Source organism: Chelonia mydas, chromosome 10 (assembly GCF_015237465.2).
Source record: "Chelonia mydas isolate rCheMyd1 chromosome 10, rCheMyd1.pri.v2, whole genome shotgun sequence".
NCBI lineage: Eukaryota > Metazoa > Chordata > Testudines > Cheloniidae > Chelonia > Chelonia mydas.
In genome coordinates, this window is record NC_051250.2 from 59156425 (window position 1) to 59176328 (window position 19904).

The following is a 19904-nucleotide window of genomic DNA, read 5'->3' on the forward strand; positions in this document are numbered from 1 at the left end:
CCTGCGTGTCTGTGTTTTTAATCTCATAAAATATCAATTTATAAAACTTTTTTTAAAAATCACAACATTTGTGACAACTACAGATCCCCCAAATCCTCTCTACCCACCATTTAGCAACAGGCTTCTGTTGTACTTATAAAACATGAAATACAACTGGGAAAAGCAAGATAAATAGCAAGCAGCACTTCCTTCCTTTGTCATTCTGGTTAGTACCTGCCCCCTGTCAATGATTTTTTCAGAGATATTTCCACTGTTCCTGCTGATGTTTTGTCCCCATTTTTAATTAGATTAAAGGGGCTGATCTCTTGATGTGGTGCTAGATTTTGCTAGAAATCATGTAACAGTCTGAACCAGACCCCTGAGCACTGTCTAACCTTGGACAATATCAGATCTGGATCCAGATTTATCTACTCAGATTTATCTAATCTGCCATCATTTGTAAAGAGTTCATGAAACAAATCCTGCTTCTCTTTGTTTAAACAGCTGTCCGTGATCGTATGGTTCCTCCTCCACCACCACCTCACCACCTATATGCCAAAGCTAACACTTCATCTTCTATCTACCTCCACTGGGGAAGACCTGCATTTACCTCTGCACAAGTCATTAACTACACCATTCGCTGTAATCCTGTGGGGCTGCAGAATGCCTCTTTGGTGCTCTACCTTCAAACGTATGTACAGTTCTGCAAGTTATTCTTTGTTCCCCAGATCCTTCCTCTTTACTGTCTCATCTGTCTGCCCTCTTTTATTACCGCTTACTGTAATATTTCCCTCTAGCTGCAAGGCAGGTACTTTTCCCAGGCTTCTGCCAGTTCTGATTCTTAGGAGGTGCTATTAGAACACTGTAGTTCTTCACCCTTGTTGACAGACTGGATCTCCTCGCTGTCACTTTCTCTTTGCTGAGGTGTTCCGTTCCAGCCCTGCTCCAAGTGTAGCTGGGTCATGGAATGAGGACACGAATGTTGAGTTGCTTGTCAGTGATGTGACGCAAGTTTAATGTATGTCTGAGCTCTTCTTTGTCCAAAGAAAAGAGAGACTGGAAGAGTGTTCAAAATGAAATAGATGTGCTTTTTACAGATAAACTTGGCAAAGATAGGACATGGTCAAGCGATCTAATCCCAGGATTAAACTACATAGCTTGATCTCAGCATGCCACTGAATGCACTGAGCCCTGAAGAGTGTGCGGAGTGGTGCAGAATCCAAAGCCCGCTTGTGTGGCAGGGGACGAGCTCCCGTGGAGAGGCGGCACAAGCATCAGAGGAACGCATGGCTCTGCAACTGTACAGGGAGGGGGAGTCTGTCAGGGGTCACCTCTCCAGCTGGTTGAGGTGGGCACACAGCATGGGCTGGTCAGCCTTCCAATATGCTGCTATTCCATTAAGGCTGCCTGTGTTTGGGGCCATGGTGCTCATCAAGAAATAGCCAGGTCCCTACCCAGTCCATGCCTGTGCATATGGCCCCTAAAGTTGCAGCTGCTAGGTGTAGAGGAATTTGGTGAGAGAGGGACATCTACATTCACCTGCTGCCACCTGGATTGCATGTGTGCAGCGGGTGTGGCACCACACTCCTTCTGCCTGCTTCTGCAGAGCCAGATGCTTGTGGACCTCCTCCACTCTGAGAGATGTGTATGTGTAACACACTCTGCTCCGAGCACAACTAGAGATCTGTACCAGCAGTATGAAGCTGTGCTCCGCACTTTTGTGGATCCCATCCACATGGTAGGGCTTCCCTCTGCACCCCTGGCAGGCTCAAGTCCTACTTGTGGTTCTGACATACCCCTCTATGTCTTTGGCCCCAAATTCTTCTTTAGTTTTGGGTGCCTGATTTGAGATGTTGGCTGATTTTCAGTGGTGCTAAGCACCCACAACTCTGCTTAATTTCATCTGGTGTTGTGGGTGCTCAGGATGCCTGGAAATCTAGCCCTGGATGTCCTAAGATGAGCACCCAAAATTAGAGATCACTTATGGCATTTGGGCCATAACCTCTCTGCCTCAATTTTCCCATTTGTAAAATGGGGCTAATATTTACCTGCTTTCACAGGGGTGCTGTAAGGCTTTGTTAATGCTTGTAAAGGACTTAGATGATGAAAACTTCTGTCAGTGCTAAGTATTTTGATTGTGTTTATTAATAAAGTATTGCACATGTGTTTAGGAAAGGAAAAGTGGTGTTTTAAAACCTAGGTTTTATTTTATTACTAATACATTTCTCTCCATTTCTCTGACTTTAAAATTAGATGTGGTATAATTTTCACATTGTTACTTGTACTTAAAATAACTGCAGCAGGGCAGTAAACTCCCATTTTTGACAAAAAATAAAAAATTTCAAATACAGGCTTCCAAAATTTGAACACAGAAGATGCAAACAGTACATGGGAGATTAAATAAATGGCCAGAGGCAGATTCTGTGCTCTGTAATGCCAGTGTAAATTCAGAGTTACACCCCTGATCTCAGTACTGCTAGTCAGGTATCATTACAATTAACACAGGTATCACTGAGAGCAGAATTTGGCCCCAAAGAGTCAAAGCGGATCCAAATGTCTCATTAATTTTGTGACTAACTTCTAAACTGTGACTTATAAGCATCATTCTAAATACCCAGAGTGACATTCACTGGTGGACAACTCAAAATAGGTTTAACTGGTCCACAAGCCTTGTACTAGCCCTCTGCACAGGGGTGAATTGCATATTAGTTCCCAAGGGATCTCATCTGGATTTGAAACCATCAGCCACCCTTAGTATTAAATATCTTTTATTAATTCTTTTGTATAGGTCGGAAACTCACATGTTGGTTCAAGGTCTAGAGCCAAAAACCAAGTATGAGTTTGCAGTTCGACTGCATGTGGATCAGTTGTCTAGTCCTTGGAGTCCAGTAGTTTACCATACCACACTTCCAGAAGGTAAGGGCAGTAGGGTATAGTTAACCAATAATAATACTGTACTAAAAAGGATGTTTTCTAAGTCAGTGGGCCTGGAAACTGTCATCTAGTCTGTTTTGATTTTTGTTAAGTGAATTTTGTCTTTCATCTTTCTCCCAGTTGCTTTGCTATTGCTCCTGTTTGTCAGGATTGTCCTTCTAACTGCATTTCTGCACACCCTCGCTATTTTGCAGCTGTGAAAATGTATAGGAATTCTGAGAGAAAATCCACAGATGATGGAGTATAAAATGTAACTTGCTTCCTCCATAAATATCATTTGGATTAAAATAACATAAATAAGAGCTTTAAATTATCACGTTAAAGGGAGACTGTCAACTTTTAAATCATATATTTTGGGAGGAAAAAATCTTTATCCGTGTTATCAAAACCTGAAACTATCAAAACTAAAACAATGTTAAAAATCCAATTTCCTATTCACTATTTGAGATGCTTGTTTACACATTTGCATTTGTCAACTTGGACTATGAAAATCTGTAGTAAAGTCAGTTTCACTTTCACCTTCTCTGTGTTGCAGTATTTGAGTGGCACACACTAAAGGAAATGTTAATTTGTTTATAAACAACTGTCTCCATTGGAATGAAAAGGAAAATTATGATCATAAGGTTTTTTTAAAAACTTGATTTTACAAAATCTAAGCTGTAGACTAAATTTGAACTGAAAAGAAAATGTCTTTTGAGCACACTGGTGTGTGTTTGCCCAGTTGTCTACTTAGAACTTAGCTATAGCCATTGCTATGGTATTAGAATCTGCCCATCTTTTTCCTTTGGAGTAATTTAAGTGCATATGAATGTGTTTACCCTAATAATATTGTGTTACTATCCTCCTAGCGCCAGCTGGCCCTCCAGTTGGAGTGAAGGTGACTTTGATAGAAGATGATACTGCTTTGGTTTCCTGGAAGCCACCTGATGGTCCTGAAACAGTTGTTACTCGCTATACTATCCTCTATGCATCTAGGAAGGCTTGGATTGCTGGAGAGTGGCAAGTGCTACATAGAGAAGGTAAACTATAATCATAAATGCTAGAGCTGGAAAAGCTATGGCAATCCACTGTAAGAGAACTGAAAATAGCATAATGTCTTGTGATCAACAACAAAAGAAAAAAGTGCTGCTAACATTCATGGCAATACCACGACAATTCTGAATGTGTTTAGTTTAGAATTATTCGCTGGATTGTGGTGGAAAGACATTTAAAACTGGTAAATAGAACAAAATGAGTGGGGAGAGAAGCTTTCTGCAGTGCATTGCCATTCAGCTTGTACAATGAACTGAAACTTTCCATAAATCCAGTTATACTTAATCAGCTCCACATAGCTCCACTGTCATGATAATAGTGGAGGTTTCATTTTTAAGCGCACACGTGCAGACCTCAAGTTCCTAAAGTGTTGCACTACTCTGTAAAGTGACTGTAAAAATGACATTGCAGGATTCCATGTTTTTTGTATAATTCTGACTGTTAACTGTGCAAACTCAATTTGGGTTCCAAACATCATGCTTTCTGGCTTCTCACCCCCAATCATAAAGATTTTGCAATTTGAATTTAACTAATTATATTGATGATACAAGAGCGAGAATATAATCCAGCTCATTCTCTCATATAGCTGTGTTGGATCTGCAGTACTAACATAAAGAAAAAGTAAAAGTAAGGCTTATTTTTGTCAGTAAAGTAATCTGAGATGACTCTGAATAAACAGAAAGCAGATCTGGTGAGTAAAAAGGTGCCATTTTTATAGAGTAGGATTTTTGCTCTTTGAAGAGCTGCATCTCAACAATAGGCTTCTCTTATTCCCAGAAAAACTATGAAAATGGAGGTCAGAATACATATCAGTAGTTTAGGATAAATAACATTCCACCAGTAATGTCATTATCCTTAAAACAAGCATTAGAAACCCAGGGAGTTGTAGGGCAGAGTAGTGCAATAGGTAACTTTTGAAGAAAAAAATCTAGGCTTAATTCTTTTTGTTTTCATAACTGAAAATGTATTTGTCAGCAGAGGCTGGACTCTGGAGTCTAAAGACTGTCCCTCAGGGAAAGTCGCAAAGAATTTGCCCTTTTTCAGAATGGCTGCAATGTCCCATTACTTTCAATGAGAGTGAAGCCAAGTGCACTTCAGGAATGATGGATGTCCCCTATTCTGTCAGGAGATGGAGACATACAACCCCTTTGAGAACAATTGGAGAGAGATGCTTTTCTACAAACAGCCACTCACTAAGTGCTACTGTGTCCTCAGTCCCAGTGAGAATATTGGGGGATGGCAGACATTTTGAAAGATGGTAGTTCTTGATGAAATTTTGTGTAGTAGAACATTATTCATCAACTTCTGCCCAAAGAGAAGGGTTCAGCTCTGAAGAATAACAGCAAAAAGGTCATTGAGCCTAAAGAAGTCTTGAAATGTAGCCAATACCTGAGATTTCAGTGAGTTTTGACTAGAAGTGGAAGTTTGATTAACATGTTTGATGAACGCTATTAAGATCATTTGAGTCCAAGAATGGTCTGACTCCCAATGCTATATTTCTTAAAGGAACCATTTTAACTACTAAGCTAATTAACAGATTTACTTGTAAATCTCAGAAAATTTATTTTGTATGCGAAGTATAAGTGCTGTAGTATTGGGCAAGACATGTTGTATTCATCATATAGTATTAAGTGGTTGAATCCCTGCTTTAAATATATAGTTCAACTCAATCTTAACTATGGGAATTTCCAGTAAAAACTTGCTGTGTATACTTAGAACAAGGGATATGGAGATCTATAGTTTTTATATAGACCACTGTCTATTTTCATGTGATGTCATATTAAAAATGCTGTAGAAGGTAGGGAAAACCATAAATCTCAATCAGCTTTGCAGTCACTGATTTTGTGTTTTCAGGGATAGGTTAAAGCTTGAGGGTTAGGGAAGAATTCAGGTTTCTGACACTTTAAAATAAGTTGTTATGCTCTTTTAAGTTTAGATTTAAATAGTCTAGTGATAGGTATGTTGAGGGGGGCATGAAAGGAAGGTTGGGTAAATGCAATGATAGTCCCATGTTCCTCCCTTTGCAGGAAAGCTGAGGTAGTAGCATTTTTAATGTTCATTTTGACAAGAACAGCGAGTCACATGTAACACCTGGTACTAATTTATCCCCAAACTAACCTTCTGCAGAAGATTCCAAAATGTCAAGAGATCTAAGAGTTCTTCCCAGCTCAGACTTCAAGGGTACATTTCAAGTAACACTGAGGATTATTATCCATTCACCAACATTTTAAAAAATCCTTAATTTGACAGAGCTCGTGCCAACAACAGCAGAGTCTGAAATGTTGCTGCAGTTTGTTGCTTATTTACAATGTGAAGAATCTTTCTTCCTTGGTTTGTTTTTCCCCCCTACCCCTTTTTCCAAACTCACTTGCAGTGGATCAGAAGTTACAGCCTTTACACACTTGGTGTGCAGTAAATCAGCACAAATTGCTTAGTTGCTTTAGAATTGCAACTGATGCAAAAGGAGCTGGGGGAAAGAGCCTCTAGTACTGAAAAATAACCTTTCACCCTTGATGGTTATAGCTTCTTTGGTTACCGATACCTTACATTTTACTTCAAATGCCTTCAGCTAATGGATGTTTTTTATGGAAAAACTGGGGTAGCTAAGTGAGTGGAATCTATGGAGAAGCACAGGGATACATTAGGTCCTGGAGCTGCCACTATTTTGGAAAGAAAAGTAGCATATTTCTATAGTAGGAAGAAACACAGAAATGTATGTCTATGGCATTTTAAAAAGCAGTTGGAATTGTAAGCACCAGTCTGCAATCCCTGTGAAGGAAAAATTCTCATTGACTCTGATAGGAGTTTTGCCTGTGTAAGTACTACGTGAGTGAGTCCTATTCACTTATGTAATCTGTGTTTCTGCCTGTCTTCATATGTGAGAGAGACATTTTTTCTAATCTTTTTCTTAGTAGTCCTGTTTCAGTATATGATAATCAGATGAACCTGGCTGGAACTAAATAGGGTTGAATTGATCTTAAAATTACAGTATGATGCTGCCCAAACCTGTCTCATTCATTTTGCCAAACTGACCTGAAATTCTGTGTATTTCAGTTCAGCTGCCTGCATCCCAATGCCATGTCACATTTGCATTATGATGTCAGTGAAGAAGGAGCTGTAATCTGGGAGCACATCGCAGAATATATTGGGCAAGCTCCTGGAGCATGGATCACAATGCAAATATTGTCATACCGAAATGCAGTTAGGGTCAGGTTTAAGTTTGCTGACTCTGTGGACAGTACTAGAATCTTGAGTCTGCACTGTATCAGCACGTCTTTACTGTAACATCAGAATTACCAGTGTGTGCTTTACCCATACAGTACAGAGAGAATACAACAGACAGAATGAGAAGGGATTGTCACTGTACACTTCAAAACTTGTATCTGATGGTTAGAATATGAAGGTTGTATTCTCTTTTCTACACAAGATTCAGAGGTTGTGAGGAAGAAAGGGGCTGAATCTAGCCCCTGCTAGCAAATTTCCAGTAAATTCCCTGCATTGTTTGCCTAACTTAAACTTTTTTTAAAAAAATCTTTTAATAGGAGCAATAACCATGGCTTTGCTGGAGAACCTGGTGGCTGGAAATGTCTACATTGTTAAAATAGCAGCATCCAACGAGGTGGGAGAAGGACCTTTTTCAAATGCAGTGGAGCTTGCAGTCCTGCCAAAGGAGACTTCGGAGTCCAATCAAAGGCCTAAACGATTAGATTCAGCAGATGCCACAAGTTAGTAAAAATGTGTCAGTTACTGTCATTGTCAAGTCCCAGAGAAAAAGATCTGTAACTGTTTTTTGTCCCAGTCTGCATAATTGCTGGTTTCAGTTTTTCTCCAGCTACAGAGAACGTAGGACTGAAATGCGCATTCTTGTCTTGAATGTGGTTTAGAGTGTTGCATCAATTTCAACTTTGTAGCTGTCTGTATTTTTTTTCAATCTGTGATCACTCCCTTATGGCATTTAAAATGTAAAGACAACCCATATTTAATATGATATATTAGTGTCATGGGGTCAGTTATGGTAAGAACTCCTGCAAGGATGAAGCCAGCAGGGGCAAGATGGCTCCCTAAGTAGATATATGAAAATTTCCTCTGGTTCCTGGGATTCCAGCAGCCGTGGAACAGACTTTGTGAGTTATTAATTACCTGTAAACAGTCCTTACCAAAGAAGGCATCCCACCTACGGTACTTTTTGTGAACATCTGTATCCATTATATACTTTGTGAAAATTAAGCTATAGCTCTTAGTAATTTTTTCATATGTGAATGGAATTTTAAGTTGCCCTCTGCAGTCACTGGGTGGAATTTATCTGTGTGTGTTCATCAAGATTTGGAAGGTTTTTCTAAAGCTGTGAGTGTGAGAGAAATAAGGACAGGGCAGTAGTTATTCAGAGATGTGTACTTTTTGCCTTTTATTGTTTCTAGGCTGAGATGTTACACATAATACGCCAAAAACTGAATTTTTCCTTATTCAGGCAACTATTTTCTCTCTCTCTCTCTCTCGTTAATAAGAATTTTGCCTGAATACACATTGAGTAACAACAGAGTACAGGCTCCCAGGATTTGGTGCAATATGATATATTAAACAAAAAAAACCAACTCTATGGTATTGAGCCCTCACAGGTGAAAATGCCACAAGCCATTTATATGCACTGCAAGTTATTTCAAAAGCAATGTGAAAATATATGATAGCAAAGGCCAAGAAGTCGTGTTGAAAGGAAGAATTTGTCGGTATTGTGGCTGTGACTCCATCGATTCCCAGATATAAGGACAGGAGATGACTATACTTACTCAGTGAGTCTTTAAGTGCCATGTGTTCTTTCGTGCTGCAGCTTATTCTGGCTATTACCACCTGGACCAGAAATCAATGACTGGCATTGTTGTAGGAGTTTGCATAGCCCTGACCTGCATCCTTATCTGCATCCTGATTTTAATCTACCGCAGTAAAGCCAGGTATGCTTTTATTACTGAGAAATGAACTCTTTCGTATAAGCCATTCTCAGTTGCTCCTGTATCAATGTGAACCATCAGGGATGCTTCTTTACCAGAGTACTGTCCAAGTGCTTTGGATGAGGGAACTCTGAAGCTCTCAGCCTCGCTTCATCGTGTTCATACCACAGATGGGTTTCTCCCTCAGATCCCATGCTTTTCTTTGGCCCTCCCTGCTTCACACAACCCCCTTCTCCTGTGGAAGCAGTAGAAGACACAAAGGGGAGTTAATGCTGCTTGAAGTGTCATTAAGTCTCTGGCAGGTTTCCCTCCAGACTCAGATGAATATTTGGTATTTATCAGCTACGCCCACCTGCTTGGCCCCAGCCAGGCCACAGAGCCTCAACCCCACAGTATTCCTGTGTAAGAGCTTCTGTAAGCTTTTGGGGCAGGAGGAACCATCAAATTAGAGTCCAGCTCTGCTGACTTTAGCTCCCTTGTATCAGTGCAAGTGGAGGTCACCATCTGACCCTATATGATTAACTTCTGGAGGGAATACAAAGGACACAAACTCATGGGTCTTGGCTGGTAAGAAAAGGAATAATACATTAGTAATTAGTAAGTCTTAACCCATGGTTTTGGGATTTGGGGATTTTTAATAGTTATTTAAAAATAAAAAGCTTTTCAGTTCAGCTTAAACATGCATTTAAAAAAAATGTGTCCAGCAGAGCGCAAGTATGATGAGAGGGTCTCCTTAGCTTTCTTGGGGCTCTAGAACTGCTCTAATATTCTTGATTGTTTACTCCCCCTGGATAATGTTACTAATCATTCATGAGAAATGCTCTCCATATATACATTTACAGACTGTGCAGTGTGATTTCCTGGGAGAATATGATTTTATGGCACATGATGGCATTTGAATTCTGTATGAGTTAGAATAGCACACGAATAAAAGCTAAAGATCAAGAACTTATCAGTATTATTTGGCTCATAAAACTTCAGTGAAAGGCATTAGTCTTTATATTATACATATTATCTCTGGGCCAGTTATACTCCTGCTTAATATTGCACAGGAAAACGTCTGCTCCTAAAACTATGCAGCAAGGCACTGACCAGCTGTCACATACCAGCATCTCCTTAGCCAGTGCGAATGAGGTGGGGAAGAGTACTGAAGGAATCACAGAGAATGAAGAATCTTTATTGCCGATGTTAGTAGGAAACAGCTTCATTGATGCTAAGGTACTGTGAGCCTTATTCACTTCCAGTATATAAATATTTCCATGGTGCCCATTGGGATGGCACCTGAGTGCCTCCCATGATTAAAGATATATGCAATATAAATGCTTATCAATAATAATAATCATCCACATGAGGTAGGACAACCACAAGTGTTGCAGTCTGATGGGAACGTTAATTTGCCAGTAAATGCATCATAAATTTCAGCTAAATGTCTGCTCATCTACCTGTGCCTTACACTGTGCTCTGAGATTGACAAGCGTCAGAAGACACGTGTTCCACAGGCCAAGAGCCTGCTATTCAGAGTATCCTTCTGCTGGCTCAGAGGGTTCTATTCAAGGCACCGGGAAACAGGGCTTGTCAAAAATCTGAGCCCTGAGTCCATTCAGGCTCATAAATATTCTAAGCAGCACCATTAAATGAGTAAAAAGAAAAGGAGTACTTGTGGCACCTTAGAGACTAACACATTTATTTGAGCATAAGCTTTCGTGAGCTACATATCCAATGAAGTGAGCTGTAGCTCACGAAAGCTTATGCTCAAATAAATGGGTTAGTCTCTAAGGTGCCACGAATCCTCCTTTTCTTTTTGCGGATACAGGCTAACACGGCTGCTCCTCTGAAACCTGTCATTAAATGAGTGTGATGCTGAGCAGGTACTAAAATGTGCATCAATATCTTTTTTGTATATTTTAATGGATAAAGTACGTTGGGCGATATGTATCTTACAGACACAGGTTTACTAGAGTCAAGTTGTATAATAAAGCATGTATTTGCAGGATGCTCACCACTGTGCAGATGTATAATTAAACACGCTCCCTTCCGTGTGAAACTTCAGTTCTAAGGGACCAATCTGGCAAACCTGAGTTATCCTTACTTTCGTATGTTGTCATATTGACTTGATGTATGTACAACACCCAGTACTCTGACTTTAATGGAGCTGCTCATCTGAAGAGTGTTTGCAGGAACCAGTCCTAATTCAGGTTTCAGAGTAGTAGCCATGTTAGTCTGTATTCGCAAAAAGAAAAGGAGTACTTGTGGCACCTTAGAGACTAACACCACACACTCATCAGTGATGCTAGCTCAAAGTGGAGATGTCTAGAAGCAATGGTGGCTGAAATGTTTTGCTGTATTCGTGGTGCTGTCATGATTGTTGTGCTGCGGTTTATTTTTAAACTCATGGCATTTTAATTTAATAAGCAAGATTCTCTCTTTCTCTCTCTCTTTTCCTCTCTCTATTTTAGGGGGGAACTGATATGATTATTAACAGTTATGGTCCCATCTCAAAGACTAGCTGCAAGAAAAGGTGGCTTTTCTTCCAAGATTCTAAGAAGGTGAAAACGGAGGAGGTAACCTACCCAAATTATTGTGAACATGAAAGGCCTGGTACAGTCCCATGATGTTGCAAGGAAGGATGGCTAGGCTTGTGGTTATTAAAATGCATTACTAAGGGCTTAGCCTCTTAAGGGGATGGTTTCTGTGTCTTGGTGTTAAATGATGAAGGTTAAACTGTCTCCTTGTAAATGCAAATTCTTCATTTCCTGCCCCTTAACCTGTTGTGTAGTGTGGCTCTCTAATGTTAAACAGGTGCTAAGTTTTACCTTAAACTGACTGCACTCCATCAGTGGATGAAGGGGTTCCTGCATATTACAATCCTATGCACAGATATAGTACTAAATTTGCAACTTATTTTATAAACGTCAATTAAATAATCCTCCCACTAACCTGAGTGCTAAGTAAGTAGGTAGTATTATCTCTGTGTTTACAAAAGGAAAACAGAAAGTGAGACATTAAATGACTCATCCAAAGTATAAAGGGAACTCTGAGGTAAAGCTAGAACTGGAACTCCAGAGCCAATGGCTCCTAATACTGTGTGGGCTCTGACCACACCCTCTTTGGATAAAAGACAATATATAATAGTAAAGTCTACAGGACAACCATGCCAGCTTATACTTGCTGAGGATCATCTCTGACTTATGTTTATGGAATCATTATGACTTGTATTGTTCTCTCATACAGTCAAGAAATAGGGACTGTCCATAGCTATGTTTAAAATGTATATTCCAATACACTTCCAGCCAAAAGCTTGCTCAGAAGCTGGTATGCAGCTGCATATTTCTGATGCTTCTTCAGGTAAAATATTTGGAGCAACCATAAACGTGCTGCATGAAAGAAAATCCATGGAGGGGAAAACAGATACACAAATATAACTTCAAAATACAAACAGGGTCCCCAATGAAAATCAGCCTCCATTATCTGTGGTTAGTTAGGTAGAATTAATTATTTCATCTAGTACTGTAGAAGAAAATGAGAGAGAATTGGGATTATACCTTTTTTCTCCTCCTGTAGGATGGCACAGATTGTTGCTCCCAGCTAGTGCTGTTTTAGGCATTCCAGCCAAATGGGGTGGGGAATTAAACAAGCACTGCTCATGTATCTATTGACAGAGGCTGATTAACCTCTCTCTCACACCTTGTTTTTATCCAGCCTCAGAGAAGATTTGTCCAAGCTGTGTGCTTGTATCAGCCAGGAACCACTGTACTGATCTGTGAAGATGACTCCCCCAGTTCCCCAGGCCAGCAATCTAAGTTCCAGGTGCCATTCAGTATTGTAGCTGATACAGAGCATTCAGCCAACAGTGAAGGAAGCCATGAGACAGGAGACTCTGGAAGATTCTCTCATGAGTCCAATGATGAGATACACCTTTCTTCTGTTAGAAGTGCCAGCCCACGCACCTCCAGTTCCTTTGTAGGCAGTGACTCAGGTGTGAACGTGAACCCTGTCTTGAGTAACTGTGAAGAGCCTCCAGTACCACTGGCTACTGACCAGACTTCTACCTCATCTCTTCAGATACAGTGCACGGTACAAAACTGAGTTACCTATCCTGACAGTCATGCCAGATATCCTCACAATGTATATCTGTTCGAAGGACAATGAACAGGGAGCCAAAGTTTATTGTGGAAAGCCTGATAACCCATCAGGTGATTCCGTATTTCTTTTGAATGTTTTTTGTTGTTAAGTCACTCACTTTGAATGTTCAGTGGTAAACAATGTGAAAGGACAGTAAAGCTTTCTGACTAGAGTTAAAAATCTATCACTGGCGCAAAGGGAAGGCTGTTGGCCCCTTTGCTGAATATCTACCTCAGTTTGCCAAATGGCGAACTCTGAATGACAACTGCTTTACCTCATTTGTATTATAGTTGGTCTCAGCTACATAACTGATGATACTTCCTAGTAGGATTTTTTTTTTTTTTTTGGCTGTATGTTGTCTGCGTGTGAGAGAGAGAGAGAGAGAGAAATCAAAGGAGTTGTATAGGTAGATGAACAAGACAGTTTAGCTGAAGCTCTGACTTTAAAAAGAGGGGACCCCTGAGGGGATTAGTAAATGATTTAACATGACTGACCTGAAGAACATCAAATGAGAAAACTGTAGGGCTGTTACCTTTGAGAAAACTGTGCATCAGTGTGGGAATAATGGAGTTAGTACTTCAAAATGTTCAGTAAACAGCTACATTGAGTCTCTAAAAAGTAATTGGGCTCTCCTTTTTACCCACTTGATTGCTATATCTTCCAGTGTCCCAGCCTACAGAGGACAGTGCCTTTTCCACACAGTTCTGTTGTGCCAGCAGTTGCTGACAGGATGTATGTTAAATCCACAGGGCTCTAGGGCATGCTGGATTCCCCACAAAGACATAAAACTGCTCCTTTATTGACGATTAATGCTAGAAAGCTTGGTGAAATTAATTAGTATTCAGCTTCCAGCCAGCTTGGAGTGGTGTGAAAACTCTGCCTGAAAAAAACACATAGAATAGACAAGTAATGCTGAATGTTTCAGTATCCCTGTACTTCATAGCAATGGTGCCTTCCATTATATATAATGAAATTACTACTTTGCCTTATGCCTTCTTAGCATTCATAAAGTTGCTTCGGAGCATAGAAAGATGCCTTAAATGCTTCTTAGATTTCTGGGTAAATTGTGAGATTAGTAATTATATTTCAGTTTTACCCAGCTCTGCAGTATGTCTGAGCTGTTGTTAAAATGCAGTCCTGTTTCTTGCCTCAGTTTAGGATGCTATTAGTGAGGAATTTTAGTTCAGGGAGTGACTTCAACCACATGCCAGTCTAAAACTCTAATTAAGCCTCAATGAAAAATAAAAAGACAGAGCTTTAGTTGAAAAGTCTGTTGAAAGGGTGAATGTTGATACTGCCTTGTACCCATACAATTCCTGTTTTATACTACCTCCTTTTAAAGTTATTCTAGTGTTATTTTTTTTCCTGTACTCAGGGAACAGTGTGTTACTTTTGACCTGCCTCAGAGAAATGTGGGGCAAACTGACAGGGTATCATGTTTTTGTTTTTAATGGGCGGGGTGGGGATGGGGGTCGAATTCATCAATGTCGTAAACTAGTTCATAGACAGTTCCCCCCACAGTTCATTTTGAAAAAGAAAATTAGACATTTGTTTATATTTTTCAAAATGTCAAAAATTTAAGGTTGTGGAAAAACAGCTCGGGTGAAATCCTCAGTTTCAAAACTCCCATCAGCTTAATTAACACCAAGATTTCACCCCTTATGTGATCTGAATTACTTTTGGCTGCTTACTTACGACTCAGAAGCTAGTCAAAAGCCATCAATAAGCCCTAGTGTTCTGCTTTTATTTATTTTATTTTTATTTTTTGATGAAGCGGCCTGTAGTTACTATAGATCTTTAGCTTGTAACTGTTTGTTCATTCTGTACCAGACAGTACATGTTCACCTTTTCATAGCATTGTTGATAGAAAGGCTTTAAAATAATCTTATACCAAAGAATTTTCTGTGGAAAAAAAAAAAGAAGAAAACTGCATATTATTTTCCAAAAATAATTGAATTAGTTAAAAACTATAGATTTGAAGAGCTGAATACATTTTATTGTATAAGTAGTTACTAACAAAAAAACAATAGGGCTTCTATTGATTGTAGTAGTTGATTGCATAATTTAGTTGTATGCTTCTACAATTTTTAACTACCTTATTGTTACAAGAGCCTTTAAAGAAAGTTGTAATAATGTCTTACCAGCAGATATCTCCAAAGACTTCCAAGTGTAATTTGGTTTTTTTTCTTCAGCATTTAGTTCTTCAACAATACAGTATTAGATAAAATATTTTTGAATAGTTTATACCTACTCGCTGAAGAAAAAGAAAACCTTTTCACCAAAGATTTATTTTTTGGTCTCATCAGGCAAACTATTTAGTGTACAGCAAAGTACTGTTTCTAGATAGCTAAAATGTGAATTCTTTGAAACTAGATAAGAATGTGTAACCATAGCATGAAGTTTCACACTTTTTCTTTCAGATTAGCCTCATTTTAGTGTTTCACTCAAAAAGTGCTGATATGCAAAGGGTAACTATTTTTCTTCTCCAAAGACTTGTTTGCTGTAAGTACTGATACACTGATATCACTTTTATGCCACACATTACCATTAACTCTACTCCTCAACTTTTTCATGCCAAAGATCAGCTACATAGGTTAACCTGTAAATAATCAGAGAGGAACAGATTAGATACCAATATTTTTCAGTCTGATAGAGAGTCTAGCTAGCCTCAGTAGCCAAAGAGATTGAAGTATTAAATTTACTAAAGAGTAATACATCCACAATGCTGTTTATCCATACATTGTTATTCAAGTACTTTTTAACAGCAAATGAAGAAAACCAAAGATATTTAAGGTTACCTCAGCATATAGGCAAACTTAGTTAGACAATAAATTGTTCTGTCTTTTTCTTTGTTTTATGTTAACCAAATATAATGTGTATCTCCAGAACCTAGCCGATATGGACATACTTCCCTTTACTTTGTCATAAACCTAATCCAAACTAATATACATTCTTACTATGGAACAAAGAGTATGATCACAGCAAAGATTTATGTGGCCTCATGATAATTTGGACTCTATCACAAAAATAGTATTGTATGGGAAACAAATTTTCTTACAATTCAGGAGAAGCCTAGTGTGAGCAAGGTAATTCCTACACATATGCTTTGGTGCTGTTCCCATTGAAATCAATGGCAGAACTCCTATGGACTCCAGTGGGAGCAAAATCAGACGCACAGTTTAACTGTTGTGGTATCCTTCAGGACATAGAGCCAGTAAGGGTGCCATATGATTAATAATGCATGTAATTACTTTGACAGTTATGGGAATGAACTTTCAAATACATTTATGATTCTTAAAGGGCAGTTTTCATATGCAGACTTTGTCCATTCCGTTGGCCATAGGAATGTGTGACAACTCTAAAGGCAAAATAATAATAGAATATCCAGAAATTTTTTTTGTCTGTGTCCACAGATCCTGGGTTCTGGAGACGAGAAAACACCCATTCTCTAATTTTGAATTTTACTGAGTATGTTTTGGAAGACGACCATAAATGTGGAATTTTCTGTTACACCATGTGAACTGATTTTGTTAACTGTGTTAAGAACTAACAAGCCATGGCTGGTGTAATGAACGTATGTGCAACCCTTGTATTTTAAAAATGAAATTCAGTTGAAGAGACTTGGAAGCTTGCATGTAAAAACTGACAGAGAAAATCCTAAAATTGACTGAGTCAATTAATTAATTGGGAACAAACCAGAAGACCCAGCATGCTTGAGGCTGCATTGATTTATTTTCTGTGCATTTCAGAAACCATGAAAGTCTTTCAATTGCCAGCTTTCAAGAATTCTCCTGGAAGAACGCTTTTAGTTTTCCCTTGTGGAATTGCTGCATCTCAACTGAACTTCTTTTTCACAGATCTGTTCTTGTAAAAGAAACATTTATCGGTTTATTCACTGACTGCGGGCTTGTCTGCACTGTGCCACAGCGTGCCGACTGTGGGGTGTGTGAATTGAATTGCAGAGCGCACAAAGTCTCGTGCCCTAGCTACCTCCTTCAACCAGCACTACATAATCGCAAACTTAGGTACCTGTTAGTTCACACCAGCATTGTCCACGTGGACCAGTTAGAGCACAACACTTCGGTGTGCCCTGCACCCCCATAGTCTGCACTATGGCACAGTAGAGACATCAGTTTACTGAGCTGCTTCTTCCCAAACTTATGGGATTTTGACAAAGAGAAAGTATTCTAAGGTGTGTGTACCAGTTTATATTATTTGTAACACTCTTTTGCTCTGTGTTTTTATCCCATTGCTTTAAACTAAGGCTGAATCCTGTTTGTCTTGCTCACATAGGCCCTGCTCCTGCTCCCATTGAAGTCAATGGCAGAATTTACATTAATTTCAGTGGTGCAGGATCAGGCCCATAAATAGTTCTGTTGATTTCAGTGGGATTATTTGCTTGATGTGAACAAACAGAATTGGGCGTTAAAAACTGTATTTCAGTGTCCTAAGTGTACTTCAAAGGGCCTAATTCTGCAATCCTGTCTCAGGCAAAATTCCCATTAAAATCTGAGTAAGAGCTGCATGATCATATTCACTCCATTTATTGCAGAGGGACTGTTATTCATAACATCATTCTGAGTTGGTGGCAAAACTCCCATTGACATCAGAAGGAGTGGTATGCAGCGATCAAGGCCATTGTATGAAAGTCTTCTGAAAACACAGCATAGCAGGGCCAGGTTCTGATCTCATTTGCATTGGTGTAAATCAGAAGTGATTTCACTCATGTCAGCAAAGTTACTCTGGATTTACTGTGATACAACTGAGAGCAGAATCTAGACTAATAAGTGGTGGAAAAGTACACTGCCTCATGTGTGTATTTAAGGTTTTATAATTCAGAACAAGCCCTTTGGAAAGTGACACTGTAATGCAGTAACCTCAAAAGGCCTTTTTTTCTCATAGTGATTTAAACCAACCTTTTACCAGATATTTAAAATTATTGGGATAGCTAGAAGTTCAGTGTAACAAAAAAGAATTTTAAATGCTCATTCCAAATAAATACCTGTTCATAAGGTATTTCCAAGTCTTTGAAGTATAACCTAAGTCAGCATTTAAATGACAATGGGCCCAATTTACTAATGATTTGTACTAAAGTAGGATTAATAAATAATTAACAAATTTAAGTATTTGTTTGAAACTACGCAATCTGTTCTTGTTGGAGATTTTTGAAAAAATATTTTCAGGGACAGGTAAGTGCTAATTGCAGTGTCTTCCAACGTTCCTAATTAACCTTAGTGCACTGTTGATCAGTTAATGCTACTAAGTATCTTGAGCTTAGCTACTGGAACTCTAGAGCTCCTGGTACCAAGTAGTTATCAGGGGAGGGAGACTGGACTCTGTCTATTTCTAGGAACTCTTAAGAGCGTGTCTGTAGCTAACTTAAAGAACTGTATTTTAAGACAATTTTTTTCTTTTTATGAAACCTCATTTTCTATGAAATTGCCTTTAAAAATATTATTACTCTTCAAATATTTAACACAAAAACTAGTACCTGATTCAGATTATCATCATACTGTTAAATCCATCTTGGTTCTAACATCAAAAAATAAATTGAATTCAGGCTAAATTCTGCTCTCAGCTGTGCTGATATAAATCTGGTGTGATTTAATTTATTTCAATTGATTTTCTCTAGATTTACACCACTGTAACATCTGCCCTGATTTACTTTAAAGGGACTTAAACACATGCGTAAGTGCTTTGCTGAACTGGGGCCTGAGAGCAGAAATCCTACAATTTTATTAGTGAATCGAGCCCATTGTAGGAATTTGCTATTACATTGGTATTACATATACCTTCATTGTATCTGCCTGGTGTTTTCCTTAAAAACTGATTGTATATGAAATCTGCTTTTTTTTTATATATATACAAAAATGTTGCTTTTTGGTTGTTTTGCCTTTTTTTTCTTTCTGTTTTTTAAAAGTGTGAATTAATTGCAAGTGTAGGACCCAGTTATGTATCTCATATTGTGGGTGTTCTGGATCCTTTCACTCCTGTATGCCATTTTCTTGTAAGGGCAGCAATGGCTGACTTGCTAATGGAGGATAGAGCTGAATTATATTAATTTTATATTTGACTCAGGGGATCAGCTCTGTGAATTCCATTGCATGAGGGAGGCTAATGCTTGCCTTGATTTTGAATGTACCTTTTTCATGTCTTTTTAAAAATATTTTGTTTAATAATGTGGATTTGTTTTTCTTTTTATAGCATTATAGTAAATGTTACCTAGTGTGTGTGTTTTTTTTTCAGGGTTGTTTGTGTACTACCCAAAGGTCATGCCAAAAATTAATAGAAGTTTAAATGCCAAAATGTTTATGAAACTGCTGTCTAAATACTGATTGATTGCACAGTTTAAATAAAAGTTTTCCTTAGTAAAAATATACTCTTTTTTAAAATGAATTCATTTTCTTTTCAGTTTCTGTGGCTAGTGGTTCAAAGCATGGGAAGATACTGTAATTTTTACAGTGCCATAAATCTGCATGTTGTTTTACAATATACAGGGTGTCCTGACCCAAAGAGTTTGCAGTTAGACAAACCAAGATACAGGACAACAGATCAGGTAAGGAGGGTACAAAGATTGTTAGTGCCTACAACAAAGTAGGATGGATTCTTCACAGATATGAGTCTTAAGGAAGTTTTGGAGGAGGGCGCTTAAGTCTGGGTTCGTGTTGGCCTCTTCTCAGACTGAGCACAGTTTCGTGCTATTGTGTGCCATAGCATTTCATTACAAAGACAGACTGTGAGTATAAAGCACTGATCTTGCCACCATGTATCCTAAAGTTTCCCAAGCACATGCTAATATGTGCAGGGGTGGCAGGCTTGTATAATTTTTGGTGGTGCCCAGAATGGGTCGAAGTCCGTGTCCCATCCCCCCACCCCACACACACACACCTGCCT

The 19904-nt window shown here is 38.8% G+C and overlaps 1 protein-coding gene across 1 annotated transcript in view; it reads left to right on the forward strand.

Moving 5' to 3' along the window:
- PRTG (protogenin) overlaps positions 1 to 19387 on the forward strand; it is a 123685-nt gene extending 104298 nt beyond the window's left edge. The window contains exons 13-20 of the mRNA XM_037911101.2: positions 484 to 670; positions 2768 to 2895; positions 3762 to 3932; positions 7488 to 7670; positions 8771 to 8891; positions 9941 to 10106; positions 11345 to 11449; positions 12588 to 19387. Coding sequence (XP_037767029.1) covers positions 484 to 670; positions 2768 to 2895; positions 3762 to 3932; positions 7488 to 7670; positions 8771 to 8891; positions 9941 to 10106; positions 11345 to 11449; positions 12588 to 12974 — 1448 coding nt within the window. The 3' untranslated portion in view covers positions 12975 to 19387. The remainder of the gene's footprint in view (positions 1 to 483; positions 671 to 2767; positions 2896 to 3761; positions 3933 to 7487; positions 7671 to 8770; positions 8892 to 9940; positions 10107 to 11344; positions 11450 to 12587) is intronic.
- The last annotated feature ends 517 nt before the right edge of the window (positions 19388 to 19904 follow it).